Genomic DNA, 16,290 nt, shown 5'->3' with positions numbered 1-16,290 from the left:
TATGGTAGTGGAGGACTCCAGTTGACTTTACAGAATAGGTTTCTAATTTTAAATGATGTTTATATTATTCCTGAACTAAAAAAGAACCTTATTTCTGTAAAGTGCTTATTGCAATGAAAATACACTGTTTCTTTTAATTTGAGTAAAGTGTTTATTCATAAAGATGGTGTTTTTATTTGCACAAAAAATCTAGAATCGAATTTATATATGCTAAGGTCGTTAGCCATTAATTCCCTCCATAATACTGAACTGTTCAGAACTGTCGTAACTCAATCAAAACGTCAACGAATTTCTCCAAAAGAAAATATCCAACTTTGGCATCTACGTTTAGGGCACATCAATCTCAACAGGATCGAGAGATTGGTGAAGAATGGACTTCTAAGTGAGTTAGAAGAAAATTCTTTACCTGTGTGCGAATCTTGCCTTGAGGATAAGATGACGACCTTTTATTGGAAAAGGTTTTAGAGCCAAGGAGCCTCTTGAGTTAGTACATTTTGACCTTTGTGGTCCTATGAATGTGCGAGTCCGAGGTGGCTATGAGTATTTTATCAGTTTTACTGATGATTACTCTAGGTACGGATATGTTTATCTTTTGCAAAGGAAGTCTGAATCCTTTGAAAAGTTCAAAGAGTTCAAGGCTGAAATTGAAAATGCATTGGATTGACGGATTAAAACACTTCGATCAGATCGAGGTGGAGAGTTTTGGGACTCCGCATTCCAAGACTATTTGACAGAACATGGAATTGTTTCCCAACTCTCAACGCTAGGTACACTTCAGCATAATGGTGTAGCGGAGAGGAGAAATAGGACCTTGTTAGACATAGTTCGTTCAATGATGAGTTACGTTTCTTTACCGGACTCGTTTTGGGGTTTCGCAGTGGAGACTGCGGTGTACATACTCAACTGTGTTCCCTCCAAAAGTGTTGCAAGAACACCTCTGGAGTTGTGGAACGGGCATAAAGCTAGTTTACGTCATTTTCGCATTTGGGGTTACCCTGCACATGTGCTTGAGGCTAATCCCAAGAAGTTGGAACTACGGTCGAGGTTATGCTTCTTTGTAGGCTACCCCAAAGGCACCCGAAGGGGTTATTTTTATGATCCAAAGAAAAATAGGGTCTTTGTTTCAACAAACGCTACTTTCTTAGAGGAGGATCATATAAGAGAGCACAGTCCATGGAGCAAAGTCGTGTTGCGTGAGCTTTCCAATGAAACTACTGAAACTTCAACAAGAGTTGTTGAAGAGCCTGCTACATCAACAAGAGTTGTTGATGGGAGTTCATCCAGTAGGTCGGTTCCACCTCAAGCGTTGAGGGAACCTCGACGTACTGGGAGGGTTGCGAACCCACCCGTTCACATCTGGGTTTCACGGAAATCCTTGATATGGTAGCAGGTGGGACATTGAGGATCCATTGTCTTATAAGAAGGCAATGGAGGATGTTGACCAGGATGAATGGGTTAAGGCCATGGATCTCGCGATGGGGAGTCGATGTACTTCAACTCAGTATGGGATCTTGTAGATCAACCTGATGGGGTTCACCCTATAGCTTGTAAATGGATCTACAAGCGCAAACGGGGTGCTGATGGGAAGGTACAGATATTCAAGGCTCGACTTGTGGCAATGGGTTATACCAAGTAGAGGGAGTCGACTATGAGGAGATTTTCTCACCTGTTGCCATGTTAAAGTCGATCTGCATCTTCTTATCCATTGCAGCTTATTATAATTATGAGATCTGGTAAATGGACGTCAAGACGGCCTTTTTAAATGGCAATCGTGAGGAGACCATTTATATAGTGCAGCTCGAGGGATTCATAGCCCAAGATCAAGAGCAAAAGGTTTGCAAACTGAATCGGTCCATTTATGGACTGAAACAGGCGTCTCGATCTTGGAACATACGATTTGATGCTGCGATCAAGTCATATGGCTTTGACCAAAATGTTGATGAACCTTATGTCTACAAGAAGATCATCAACGTTTCAGTAGTCTTCTTAGTGTTGTATGTAGACGATATCTTACTCATTGGGAATAATGTAGGTCTATTGACTGCAGTTACGAACTGGCTAGCGACCCACTCCAAATAAAAGATTTGGGAGAGGCTCAGTTTATTCTAGGTATCCAGATCTTTCGGGATCGTAAGAACAAAGTGCTAGCACTGTCTCAGGCATCGTACATTGACAAGATGTTGCTCAAGTACTCGATGCAAGACTCCAAGATGGGCCTATTACCATTCAAGCATGGAGTCATTTTGTCTAAGGAAATGTGTACTAAGACACCTCAAGAGGTTGAGGAGATGAGACAAGTCCCATGTGTCTGCCGTTGGCAGTTTGATGTACGTGATGCTCTGTACTCATCCAGACATCTGCTAAGCTGTGGGCGTAGTCAGTAGGTATCAGTCTAACCCAGGCCAAGGTCACTAGATCGCAGTGAAGAATATCCTCAAGTATCTTCGGAGAACGAGGAGTACATACTCGTGTCGGGATTTGATCCTTACAGGATACACGGATTCTGACTTTCAGACTGATAAGAACTCTCGCAAGTCCACATCAGAATCAGTCTTTACTCTTAACGAAAGAGCTATAGTGTGGTGAAGCACTAAGCAGGGGTGTATCGCTGACTCCACTATGGAGGCGGATGACTCCACTCAGGAAGTTCTGGACAAATCTAAAAGTTGTTCCAGATATGTCTAGGCCCATTACTCTCTATTGTGATAATAGTGGGGCAGTGGCAAACTCCAAGGATCCAAGGAGTCACTGGCGCAGAAAACACATAGAGCGGAAGTATCATCTGATCTGCGAGATAGTGCATCGAGGGGACGTGATCATCAAGCAGATCACTTCGAAGCACAATGTAGCTGACCTATTTACAAAGGCTCTCACGGCTACAGTGTTTGAGGGTCACCTACGAAGCATGGGTCTATAGGATCGTCCATGGCTGAACAAGGACAAATGGGAGATTTTATTGTACTACGCTTTTATGCCCTAGTTTATTGTTTTGTACTAAGTTTTTTGTACACCCCACTTCACTTTAGGAAAAGTGGGAGATTGTTGGGGTTGATGCCCTAAAGTCTCGTGTCCTGTAGTTTGTAACAGTATATACAAATATCTGTGATTGTTAATATATGATATTTACTTCACATCTTGTTGTTTTGCTCGGTTATTTGTTTTATTTGCTTTACCACAAACCAATAAACATAAAATCCCTGGTTATCTGTATATGACTCAAGCATATGGTGAATTACAAGTGGATCATGTCTTGAGTGATAACCAAAATGGTCTGTAGTATATGGATATAGGAGGGAAACCTTATCCTGGTAAAGCTACAGACACGGCCCGCTTTGTAGAATGGTCACAAGTGTTGTGACTTGCCACATATGGTCTAGACCTGATCATTCGTGTTGGGGACATGCGAGCGGGGGCGTCCTATACAAAGAGTTTGTATAAGACCTGACCACGAAGTGTAAATGTTTCGTTATATAACACCGTTCATTACAGAGACTTCACTTCACTAGGATGACCATTGGTAACATGACTTCAATCCTGAGTGAGTTGGGAACTCTTGCCATTGAGGGCGGTCCTTTGATTTGTATGGGTGCGAGTAGCCAGGTCGTCGATTCAAACTTGCCATTTTGGGGATTCGTCTGATTTAGGAGTTGGGAACTCAGCTACACAAGATGGAATTCACTCCTTCCCCGAGGCAGGGGTAAGTAGATAGATGACTCCCTTAAGGGTTGATTCCGGGGCCTAAACGATGTAGCGCCACACACCTTCTCTTGGCCCAAGAGGTGTTCACACATAGTTGGACTTTGTTGTATTGTTCATTAGAGGAATCAGTGGTACTTAAGAAACAAGATGTTACTACAGGGACAAAATGGTAAATTGACCCAGTTGTACTTACGAGCATCTGTGAAGGGTCATCGTACTCATGATTGGTTATATCCGATGGACACAGAAATATATTTGTGGTAAGAAGAGTTCAGCTGTTAGTCTTTAGTGGAATCACTGACAGTTAACGGATGGTGGATCTGATGGCTAAAGAGTTTAGTCAGCTATTCACGTATCGTTAGAGCTTCGAGCCACAGGTCCATTAGGTCACCTGGGTAGCTTGGATAAAGTCGAGAGCCAGTGTCTGGATTTGAAATATTTTAATTGACAAGAGGCAGTTCAATTATATATGATATAATTGAACTGGTTAATTATATATGATATAATTAGCTAAATGTATGAGATATATTATTTTGGAGGAAATTAGATATAAATATGATTTATATCAAGAAGAGGAGAAAATACTATAGTAGATATATGATATCAAACTATAGGATATAAATATAATATGATTATATTTATTAATTAAATTAATTGATTAATTATTTGATAATTAACCGATTGATCCACGTTCGGACGTGGGAAGTGGGGCTGCGAAGGTTATGATAATCGGTGGGTTAAAGTAATGAAAATCGTTTTCATTATTATTCAATCGTACATTCATTGCTCGCACCCAAAAAGAATCCGTGAAAGAGCGATCGCAAGAGTCTATACGATAGAAGCTCGTTCGTCTAAACGATCGTCTAGTTCACGCGTTCTCTAAATGATCGTATACATCTTTCCTAAACGATCATTCAGTTTTTCCTAAACAATAAACATTTCCGCTATACGATAGCAGAGTTCACCTCCCACTTACTTATCATCTACACGACGTCTTCTCCTCCGTCCTCTACTAAACTCACAAAAGCCCACTCTTTGGGTTATTGACGTCGAGGATACCCGGGTTTCTCTTGTAGTGGTTGTGTCCCTACGACATTGTTCGTGTACGCTCGGATCGTGTTGTTATAGTTGACTTACTTGTCGGGTGCTAGTAGATCGGTGGGAGGTTTACCGCTGCTTTGGGTTCAGTCGTTTGAAGAGTGTCTTCATCTGGTATGAACCCTTTCCTTGTGTTTTATTGTTTTCAGAGCATGCTGATAATGAGTTTTATATGTATAACTGTTTGTAAGGAATGTATATCGTTTATATTTCGGTCACTGCGAAATCAGAGCGATCTAAGCCTACCCATGGAACTCTCAGTATGAGATCCTTCAAGAATTATATGACACAATGATAAATCGGGAAAATAAATGGTTATAGACTTTATATGAAGATCATCATCGATGAAGAATCTTCTAGTGAAAACAGAATGGCTGGTATTCAAAACAACTTATGGAAATTAAAAATTCATAAAAAAATCAAACACCTTTTATGAAGAGCTTTACACAACATATTGCCAACAAGGACAAAAATTAGAAAGAAAATCCTTGATGTCTCACCTCTTTGTCCAATTTGCAACGCAAAATAAGGAAATGTTGATCATATCCTGTTTAAATGCCCAAAAGCCAACACCATATGGAGAAGATTCTTAGATTGCCCTTCCTTATTTGAATACTTTAACTCTAGCCATATACAGTCTTCTTCATCCAACCAAGTTTTATCCCAAACAATTATTGCATGTTGGGCTATCTGGTCAGATCAAAATAGTTCTATTCACAGAAACGCCACAACAAATATTGATAATCGTGTTCGATGGATTCAAAAATATACCGATGAAACAACAAGAAGAGGAATATTACCCAACATGAATCGAAATCAACCAAAATCTGACTTGAAATGGATGAAGCCCTACCCTGGTATCATCAAAATAAATGTAGACGCTGCATGGAATGAAAATCTGTTGGGAATGTCCTAGAACTCGCAGTTCATGTTAAACATTCTATTTATCAATAAAATATTATTGGGTAATTTATTCAATAAAGTTGTTGATTTTACATTCTATTATGAAAATCCAATAAACATATCCATGGCTGTAGTATGAACACTTTAACTTTAGGTGGTGACATAAATAGGATCAAGTTAATAGTATATAGCCTAAATGATCTTATAAGTATACAGATGAAATTGGCATACGAATGAAATTGGGTATCTCATCCTGGTAACACAATAGGATGCAACCCATTTTGTAGGTAATACAAATGATGTGATCCACAGATCATTCATGTAGAGACATGTGAGTGGTGGCATCCTATGCAATGAGTTTGCATATAGACTGGACCATGAGATAGTCACTTTTCTTTATAACGATGGTTTACTGCTAAAACTGACTATTTCATTTTAAGTGACCTAGGATAACTCGATCTTAATCCTGGGCTAGCTATGAACTCCTGTTTATTCAGGATTATCCTTTGATCTGCATGGATGAGAGTAGTCCAACAACACTGCTCAATAAGCCTTCCATTTTAGGGATAAGACCGGATGAATAGCTGGGGACATAGCCCTACAAGATGGACTTCACTTCTACCCAATTTAGGGTTAGCAGATAGGTTGTTCTCTTAAATATCGATTCCAGGTCTTGAACAATCGAAGCTCTGCCTTCTCATGATAGAGAAATGACTTGATTTATAAGTATTATGAATCAAATTGTTCATTAGAGGGTCAGTGGGAACTTAAGGAACGAGATGTATTCATAGGAGTAAAACAATGATCTCAACCCAACTGTGATTACGAACGACCTGTGAAGGATTGACTTACTGATCATGGTTATATCGAGTGGACATAATATATCTACAGTGAGGGGAGTTCAACTATGGGCTTTAGTGGAGTGGCCTATTAGTTAACAAATGGGAGTTGATTCGATGTAATGAGTTTAGCCAATTAATCTCGGATCGTTGGAGCCCATGATCTGTAGGTCCGCGAGGTCCCTCTACTAGCTCGTTAATGGATTAGCTTTAGTGTAGTGTGATAAGTTAATTTGAAACTTTCAAATTAGAATTAAAGGAATTAGTAATTATATAAGATATAATTACATGTTTAATTTTAAAAAATTAAATGGAATATAATAATTAATATTTAAATATGATTTAAATATATGAAGGTGAATTTGTGTAAAATTAATTTAATATTTGATATTAAATTAATTATAATTAATTAAATTATTTAAATAATTAATTTTGCAAAATTCATATTATTTTCAATTTTTTAAATCATTTGGTAAAAATTGAAAAGTTGGAAAAACAACACAAAATGAAAATATGGTTTTTTCCATTTACACCTTCAACTAGCTTGCACCAAACCCACTTATATTTGGTTTCAATAACTCCAAGCAACCATCTTCTTTGCATGAAAGGCCTGCAATAAATAAAGAAGTTTGGAGTGGAATTGAGGCATGCATCTATAGAGTTTTCGGGTTGAAGAAGTATTTCTTCAAGTGGGTTGTAGCAGTGAGTTTTTATCCTAGTTCCCTTCATTCAAGCTGATTTTGAGCCCCACAACTCAATCTAAAGCTACAAGAGAATAGTGGGGAATATCTTGAGGTGGTTCACAGTAAGATTCAGAGAAGTATAAAGTTGAGAATCAAGATTTCAAGAAGTTCTACAAAGGTATGACTTCAAATCCTCTTGCGATTGATGAGCATGCTTTAGTTATTGCCAAAATTAATGAATTAAAGTGTTTATTGATCCTTGTTGCTTCCGCTGCTTGCTGATATACTCTAACAAAATCAACCAACGATGGGTATTGAAAATGGAATTCTGATAGTTGTTGGCTCAAATTAACTTGGATTACATCTTCGAACCTTGATCTTTTGAATTAAAAGCCATTTTGGAAAGAGTGCTCTTAGAATAAAAACCAAATTTCTAGAAAATCATGGTTGAATCAGATTGCTTACCTGACATAAATCTAGTGAACAAGAAGACTTTTACTTCAAATGAAGCTCAATTTATTCTTGAAGAAATTTTGGAGTACTCCAATAATTTCCAAGATTTCTTTTTAAAAAAATTGTTTTAATTTAAAAAGAGACGTAAATAAAATAGCAAATGAATTTTCTATTAGATCAAAATCATCTTTAGCCTAAAAAACATGGTATAATTGTTGGGATGACCAGATAAATAGCAAAATTTAAGTTTCCATTTGGACAAATAGCAAAACTTTTTAAAATTGTAAAAATAGCAAACTGAATATAAAATTTTTAAAAAATAAAGATTAACAATTTTCAAAACTACCCCCAATGGAATTCTAAAGGTTTGAGTATTTCAAAATCATTTGAAAATAACAAATACAGTCTACCTACTCCTATCATACACTACACACTCCATTCTGACAAGAGGTCTAATCCACCATCACACCTCACACGATAATCAATGAAGTTTAACCAAAACCCTAACCAAACATTTATTATGTAAAAATCGTTCAGCGGTAAGAATACCCTAACCAAACATTTGCAGACGCTTGACTTTCTTTGTCGACAGCTTTCTCTTTCTTTCTCGAGAGCTTCTTACCGGGCAGACACTTGACCTCCTTTCTCGGCTTTCTCTTTCTTTCTCGACAGCTTCACTGCAGACGCTTGACCGTCTACATTAAAGCTCTTTCAAAACAGCTTCAAGCGGCAGGTACAACGAACATTGTTGCACGACATCGAGTATTTTTCCACGACTTCATTACAGACGCTTGACCTTCGACATTGTTGCACGGCATCGAGAATTTTTTCACAGTTTTCTCCACGGTATTGTAGTTTCTTGGCCATTTTTTCGTCCTTTTAAGCACCTACTGATTGCAAAGTGCTTAAATTTTATTGGATACAATCTACTTAGGTCTAGCATTTGCTTAAATTTCCTAATTTCAGACAACATTTTGATTCCCAAATTTCTTCTAATCCATGCATTGCAATCTACTCTACCTCTTGTTTCCGCATTGAAGAGATGAAACCAGTGTTGGTCATAATTCTTTATATTCCATTATTTTCCAAAAATAAAAAAATATTTAATATTGGTTTTATGTTAAACTCCAATGACTATGACTTTACAATGGGTTAAACTCCAATCATATGTGATTGAGGTAGTTCAAGTCACAGAGTCTCTTCTTTCCAGAGTGATTCCTATCTATCGAGCCATTGTGAAAAGGTAGGCCAAGCATATAGATATTGGCATATACACCTAATTTCTTACTAATATGATAAAAATAATATAGAGATTTGAATAAAATATATGGATAAAAGAAGTTTTTAATAATATATAGATATTTCAAATATAAATTTGGTAGAAAAATATGGATATTTTATTAAAGTGAGATAAATTCGAAAAGTGGTTAAACATAATTTAAAATAACAATAAATATAGAGATAATGTTGAAAGGAAGGCCGTCCTTGACAAATATCAACAATTACTCTATATATATACCTCAACCATGTTTTCTATTTTTGAATTACGTGATATTTGTAGTTTCATCAACAACATCTACAAACAAGGCAAGGACAAATCGAAAATTTAGAAATTTGTTTTATGTGCATGTCACATGAGTTGCTATAATCCCAAGCGGTTTTGCCATTTTTTAGAATTAAACCTGAAATTCTATCATACAATCTAATTTCCCTCTGAAAAATAAATTTTATTTTTCATATTAAATTAGAGGAGGATTCGTAAATAATTAACTACTTAAATGAAGATTCGCGGTGGAAAACCAACCGTTTAATTGAAAAAATTTCTTTAAAAAACAATTTTCTTGATTTTATCTAAAAATATTAGATACGGAATGATCATTGCATGGAATCAGACCCTGCGAGTGCGAATTCCCCATCTTGGCCCTTGCAAAAATTGTCGTAACTTTTAAGGATTTTCATAATTTTGTATGCTTCTTATTTCTTACTTGTTTTCCCTTATTTGTTTCATCATATATAACACAAACGATTGTATTACTTTTTAAAGATGATGGAGGTGTGAGAAATTAGTATCATGACTTCAAAATCACTGGAAGTAATTGTCATAGTGAGTTTAACCCTACAATATTTTGCCCGCTTAAACTTGACACAATTGTCCATATTTTTCCACCCGTTTTTTAAATATGACCTTTCTTTGTGATTTGTGTATATTCAACCCGATATTTCGTTGTGCAATTGTTCTCTCTAGTCTCCTAATTTTAACTTCATGCCCTTCTTAAGTTTCATCGTTTTCTTTAGTTTCGAATTTTCTTTTTCCAATCTATTTATCCCATATTTCCACCTCGCAAATTTTTTAAATGTGACCACGTCACGCTTGCATACAGATAATATTTATACACTTGATAAGTTCTTGTTCAAATCATACTATCAAACTATAAATTATATTGTGTATATTTGATCCCTAAAGCTCCAATTATCACATCAACTAGCAGATAACATAAAGATCACATAGAACAAGAAAACAAGACATGGGCTTGACAATCAAGCTTTTGAGCACATTATCTCAAAGCTTCTTAACATCTTTTCAGATACAAAGCCTTAAACGAATTGATAACGTATAGTTCCGAATGATAATCAAAGAAGACAAGAAGTATAAGACCTAAGTAATGAAGCGTGCAATAGTGAGCGAAAAAGCCCATTTCGCGTGTGCAAAGTTTTTTTAAAAATAATTTCACTCAAATTTGAAGTCAAATCACATGACCAATCCCCCAAATCTGGGAAGTTCCATCAAATATCTCAAAAGACAGCTCAATTAGTTACATCCAAACACCTACAAGCCAAATTTGTGAAGCTACAGTCCGGTAAATCAGGCCCTCGTTCCATTATACCGTAGAAATCTAATCTAAATCTACAAGTCAAATGCTTTGCAGAAAGATTGACACCATTAACTTAAATATTAAGCATAGTCTCTGAAACTTGGAAGTTTGTACCTATTCGATCCATGAATTTATATCTATCAGTAACTTGTCCAGTACTTATTAGACACAACAGAAAATGAATGACCAAATAGACCCAAACTAATTGAGGAAACTAAGATAAAAACGAAGATAATGTCTTCACTGAGTGAATAGAATATCAATAGCACAAATTGATTATGTATGAAGATGTAACCGATAGTTCAAGCCTTAGAAATGCAAATCAGATAATGTATCGTCATAAACCAGGCCTCAGAAGAAGCGGTTTCCACATTGAGTCAAAATAGAAACTACTGAACAAAAAGAAGAGCGATAGCAAAAGATTCAATATATGAAAAACTTATAAAAACCCTAAACTTGCCAGCGGAGTTCTAGTTTACTCTTCCTCAGAAGCAGTTTCCCCACTCTTGTTATTGTGCTTCTTGGCGTACCTCTGGTTCCTAAGGAACTTCGGATCCATCTATACACAAATCGACAAATCGAATTAAAACGATTTAGAAAGAAAACAATGGATTGAACAAGAACAGAAGTATAACATACCCCTTTGGTGGAAGTGTGGCGGTGCTTCCTCGGTTTCTTGATGCCGTTCTTATGTGCTTTGCGTGACTGATTGTGCGCTGTGTGATTCTTCGACTTCGCCATTTCTGAACGGAAAAGCACAAAAGAGAGAGTGAATACAGAGGGATTTGAAGAAATTGATAGGAAGAGAGGGATTTGAAGAAAATTTAGGGTTTGCTACCTTATTTTGTGTTGTGGGCATTTTGGACTTCCCTACAAATCCTATTGGGCTAGCTCATTTTGGGCTTGTTTTTGAATCTAATGGGCCTAGTCTTTGGGCCCATAACTCTAAAGAGATTGGATGGAAAATTGTAGGTGACAATAATAATAATATGGCTGAAAATCAAATAATTTAGTCCCTATAATTTAATCTCTATATCTTTAATATTATAACAATTTAGTCATTACTATATAACAATTTGGTCTTTGTACTTTCAAATTTATAACAATTTAATCCCTAACGTAAAAAAAAAAATATCAAAATCAAATGTCAAACTTTATTATTTTATGATGTAGTCTTTATATTATATAAAAATTTTGAGTCTCTAATTTGTTTATTAGCTTATTTACGAAAAAAAATCATTAAATCTTAACACTAATTTCTAGATAGGACTAAATCATTACAATTTTTAAAGTACGTAGACTAAATTGTTACATACTAAAGTTCAATGACTAATTATTACAAAATTGAAAGTATATAGACTAAATCATTACAAACCAAAGTCTAGAGACTAAATTGTTACTTGTACGAAAGTTTAGGGTCTAAAAATAATTTTTAACCATTCATTTGGATTTAGATTCTAGGTCTAGAAACACTTATTTCTAAACTTTCACAATTTAATCTTCAAACTTTAGTTTGTAATTATCTAGTCTCTATATTTTAAAACCTGTAATGATATGGTCATTGTACTTTACAATTTTGTCATGATTCAATCTCCATCGTAAAAAAAATATTAGTATGAACCAATGAAATTTCTTATACGTATAGGATAAAATATCAAAAATTAAATTTAGTTATAAACTATAAAGACCGAATCATAACATAATAAAGATCTATACTTAATTTTGATTAACATAGTTTAAAATATTTTTAAATTTTGGTATTTAAAAAAATAATTACATATAAAGAAATTCAATTATATTTCCCTTTTTAATTTACATTTATCTACATGTAGTTTTTTTTTTTTTTTTTTTTTTTGTCTTGATATTAAAGATATCACACCTACTAGTTTATTATAACTTTAGAATTAATAATGATTTGAATATGACACCTCTGAAATTACATTTATATGACATCTCAGTGGTGGATCTTCTAGTGTCTAGGTATGTAGCCTAATCAACGTCTAAAAAATCTTTACTGAAGAAAATATTGCAAGAAAAATTCCTTTGACATAGTGATTTTTTCAAGTAGCACAAGATGATATGCGAGTGATATGTCATCGATTGAGCCAAAAACTTAATTTGATAAGTGAAAATAAATTTAATATTGAAAATCTAACACTCCACACTTGTGGACTAAAAATACATAGAAGACTAATAAGTGAAAATTAAATTACATAGATTTGAACACATGATCTTCCAAATCATGTGCAACAGTATTAAATAAATAGTAAGTTATTTCCTTCTACGACATTATTACAAAAAAATAGGATAATTGTTTTAAATAATAAAATTTCTAAAAATATTTTTAAATATAGTAACATGTCACCGTCTATAAGCAATAAATACTGATAGTTCAATAGAGGTGACATTTTAGAATGTCGGAAAATAAGTTGACTCCTTTTTATATATTTAACACAATCTAAATTCACTATTATTATTATTATTTGAATATAACTGAAAGTATACTTTTTTAAGAACAAAAATTGAAACTAATTTATTGTGAGGTTTTTCAAGATACATATTATATATAATTTAGATCATACTATCACAGAATAGAAATGATAAAAAAAAATGGAAAAAGGAAATAGACGAAACATGCAAGCAACGAGAAAACCCGAACACAACAGTTGTAACGCCAAATCCTTTTTATTTTTATTTTCACTATTAAAAAAAAAACAATTTGTGAAATGACGTCTTCAGATCTCCATCTTTCTTCCTTTGAATCTCCATTCGTTTTCATAGTTCATTCCACTCTCCGGTGATTTTTCCGGCTTCATTCTCACAGATTAGCAGCAATCGGCGATTATGTTTCTCGTCGATTGGTTCTACGGCGTCTTAGCATCGCTCGGCCTCTGGCAAAAAGAGGCCAAAATTCTCTTCCTTGGCCTCGACAATGCCGGCAAAACCACTCTCCTTCACATGTTGAAGGACGAGGTGAGTTCCATTTCTTTATCTCTTCCTCTCTACTTCAATTTATTACGCTTCACTTTTTTGGAATTTCTAAAGGAATTTGTTAATTGCATGTAGAGATTAGTGCAGCACCAGCCGACTCAACACCCGACCTCAGAGGAGTTGAGTATTGGGAAAATCAAATTCAAGGCGTTTGATCTTGGAGGCCACCAGATCGCTCGAAGAGTCTGGAAAGATTATTATGCTAAGGTGATTTTATTATTATTACTTTCTGTTGGGCGATCTTTTATTGCATTTCATCGATATTTTGATCTTTTCAATTATGCGGTCCTCTTTGATTTGTCTCAAATCAATAAGATTTTCCTCAAGATGGCTGTTATTGTTAATCTGTTGTTTCTTATGGTATGGATTCTGTTTGTCATTGATTTGAATTTGATGGTTGTTGGAGTTTTCTTCTTTTCAAGCCCACCGGATGTTTTTGCTGTGATTCATTTTAGGACTTAGGCTTTGGTTTCGATCTCATCGAGCAGTTGTTGACTTTTTAAGCTGAAACTTTTTTGAAGAAGGAAAACGTCCCTTCATTTTCTGAATCTGGATGGAATGATTCTTACAACCTGAAGTTACAATGAATTTAGAAGCTGTTAGGATCTATGGAAATTTCCTTTTTCATGCTTCAATAACTAACCCCCACGCTGGCAACCTTCTCTGATTAAGAAAGAAAAACCTAAGTTGCAAATGTATCCTATCCTCTACCATCAAATGAAGTTGTGGGTATACTTGCCACTGAAGATGTATATGAGACTTGGAAAACCTAAGTTGCAAATGCATCCTATCTTCTACCATCCATAGCTTTCGTCAAATTAAACATGTGTTTTCTTCTTTTCCTGATATGGCACTTTTGAAGGGTGCTCCTAGTTTTAGAGTGAATTTGGAATGCATTTTCAAGTGTTTAAAAAAGTGAACCGAGAAAGGGAAGACACCGACAGCTACACAATCTAAATCTTTTAGTCTAAAGAAAAAAAGTGTTTGTAAGTCACAGAAATTGTTTTTAAGCAGTTTGTCATTCCAAACAAATCGATAAAATTACACTACTGGAACATTATCTGTACATACTAGGATCAGGAAACTGTCTGAGATACAAATTCATTGACATAGATGTAAATCGTGCATTTGGAACCGTGCTGTCATGATCGATTAAATCCTTCAAGTATTTGACCATCGAAAGTTGAAGTCCATTCAGATTCTCCTGGCGTGATGAAAACCTGAAATCATTTCCGAATCTTATCTTGTTGAATCTCGTGATCTTCCTCTTACTTGGTTCTTATAATATTCTCCTGTAACTATTGGAATTTGAATAATCTTCTAATCCTGCGTTATCATAGTTTATTATAGCTTTTGAATTCCCTGTTTGCTAGATGTCCCTCCTCTACTTGTTATAATATGAGGATGTCTACACGAAATAACATGTCACGTATTTCCATGATTAGGTGGATGCAGTAGTTTACCTGGTTGATGCCTATGACAAAGAGCGGTTTATCGAATCGAAAAAGGAGCTCGATGCTCTCCTTTCAGACGAAGCGCTGGCTGATGTTCCATTCCTTGTGCTCGGAAACAAGATTGACATCCCATATGCCGCTTCCGAGGATGAACTAAGATATCACTTGGGTTTGACCAATTTCACAACTGGCAAGGGAAAAGTTAATCTTACACAGACAAATGTTCGACCGCTCGAAGTTTATATGTGTAGCATCGTCCGTAAGATGGGTTATGGGGATGGGTTCAAATGGCTCTCACAATATATCAAATAGTATCAACAATTGGGTAATTAGCATCCATTGTTCCAATATAGGTAATCGTTTGTGCCTGACTGAACTTAGTTTGAGGGAGAAAATTTGTTTACAAGTTTGGCAACTTGAGATTTGTTCTGTTGGATTGGAACTAGGATTTGTTGTCATTATTTTCTCCGATTATTCTTTTGACTCGTTTTGTGACATTATTATTGCTTTTAAACACTCAATAAAGTCCACAGATCAACGACCTCTACAGAATTAAATTGAAGTCTGAATCTCTTTATTATGGGAAGATATGTCTTCTGACGTAATAATTGCATTTTGTAATGCAAATTCAGTTTTAGGACGACAATAACTTTTTTTTTTGGCGGGCTGTATTTTTTTTTTTTTTTTGGTGGTTAAGTCAGAAAGCTCAAAACTTATGGGTTGTGTTTCTCCCGTTCTTGGAACTTTTAAAGTTACAAATTTAGTTTCTAAGAGGCCTTTTAGTCTTACAACTTTAAATTTGAATATTTATTGAACTTCATCTTTCCTTCCCTCTATTTTTCACATTTATCAAGTAATTTCATCTTCTTTTTCTCTACTCTTTATAGTTATCGAGAAACTCCATCTTACAACTCTACATTCCAAACACAGACTTATTAACTTCAAATGTCTAAATTTGATAAGTTTTACAAGTTTAAAAGTTTAAGATTTTGTTAGACATAAATGAATCTATGTATAATAGATCAATTAATTTTTAAAAATTTTAAATTTGTTAAGTATCAATTAGATACAAATTGCAATATTGAAAATTCGAACTTAGATTTAAAGATGAAAGTCTATGAACACCAATAAACACTTTGAAAAGTGCAAGGACTGAATAGACAAACTTAAGGTACTAAATTTGAATATATCTATTATTTTTTAATGTCAAACTGCTGAGAAATAATGGAATCCTTCCAGTCTAATTTTTCGATAGGACCAAAAACATGAAAAATTACTTGTTCAACAAATCATGTGG

General features: G+C 35.0%; 2 protein-coding genes across 2 annotated transcripts; one reads left to right on the top strand and one right to left on the bottom strand.

Annotated features, from left to right (window-relative positions):
* Positions 1–10,792: 10,792 nt before the first annotated feature.
* On the bottom strand, positions 10,793–11,374 carry LOC120067806 (60S ribosomal protein L29-1-like). The gene is made up of 2 exons (XM_039019397.1): positions 11,188–11,374; positions 10,793–11,107 (listed from the first exon to the last, which is right to left on the bottom strand). The coding sequence occupies exons 1-2, from the start codon at positions 11,287–11,289 to the stop codon at positions 11,024–11,026; spliced, it is 186 nt and encodes a 61-aa protein (XP_038875325.1). The 5' UTR covers positions 11,290–11,374; the 3' UTR covers positions 10,793–11,023.
* Positions 11,375–13,227: 1,853 nt separating this feature from the next.
* Positions 13,228–15,550, top strand: LOC120092819 (GTP-binding protein SAR1A-like). The gene is made up of 3 exons (XM_039051023.1): positions 13,228–13,521; positions 13,615–13,746; positions 14,985–15,550. Exons 1-3 carry the CDS (start codon positions 13,393–13,395, stop codon positions 15,303–15,305), a joined length of 582 nt encoding a protein of 193 aa, XP_038906951.1. The 5' UTR covers positions 13,228–13,392; the 3' UTR covers positions 15,306–15,550.
* The last annotated feature ends 740 nt before the right edge of the window (positions 15,551–16,290 follow it).

The sequence above is a fragment of the Benincasa hispida genome, chromosome 12 (genome assembly GCF_009727055.1).
Source record: "Benincasa hispida cultivar B227 chromosome 12, ASM972705v1, whole genome shotgun sequence".
Lineage (NCBI taxonomy): Eukaryota > Viridiplantae > Streptophyta > Magnoliopsida > Cucurbitales > Cucurbitaceae > Benincasa > Benincasa hispida.
This window is presented reverse-complemented; position numbering and strand designations above follow the sequence as displayed.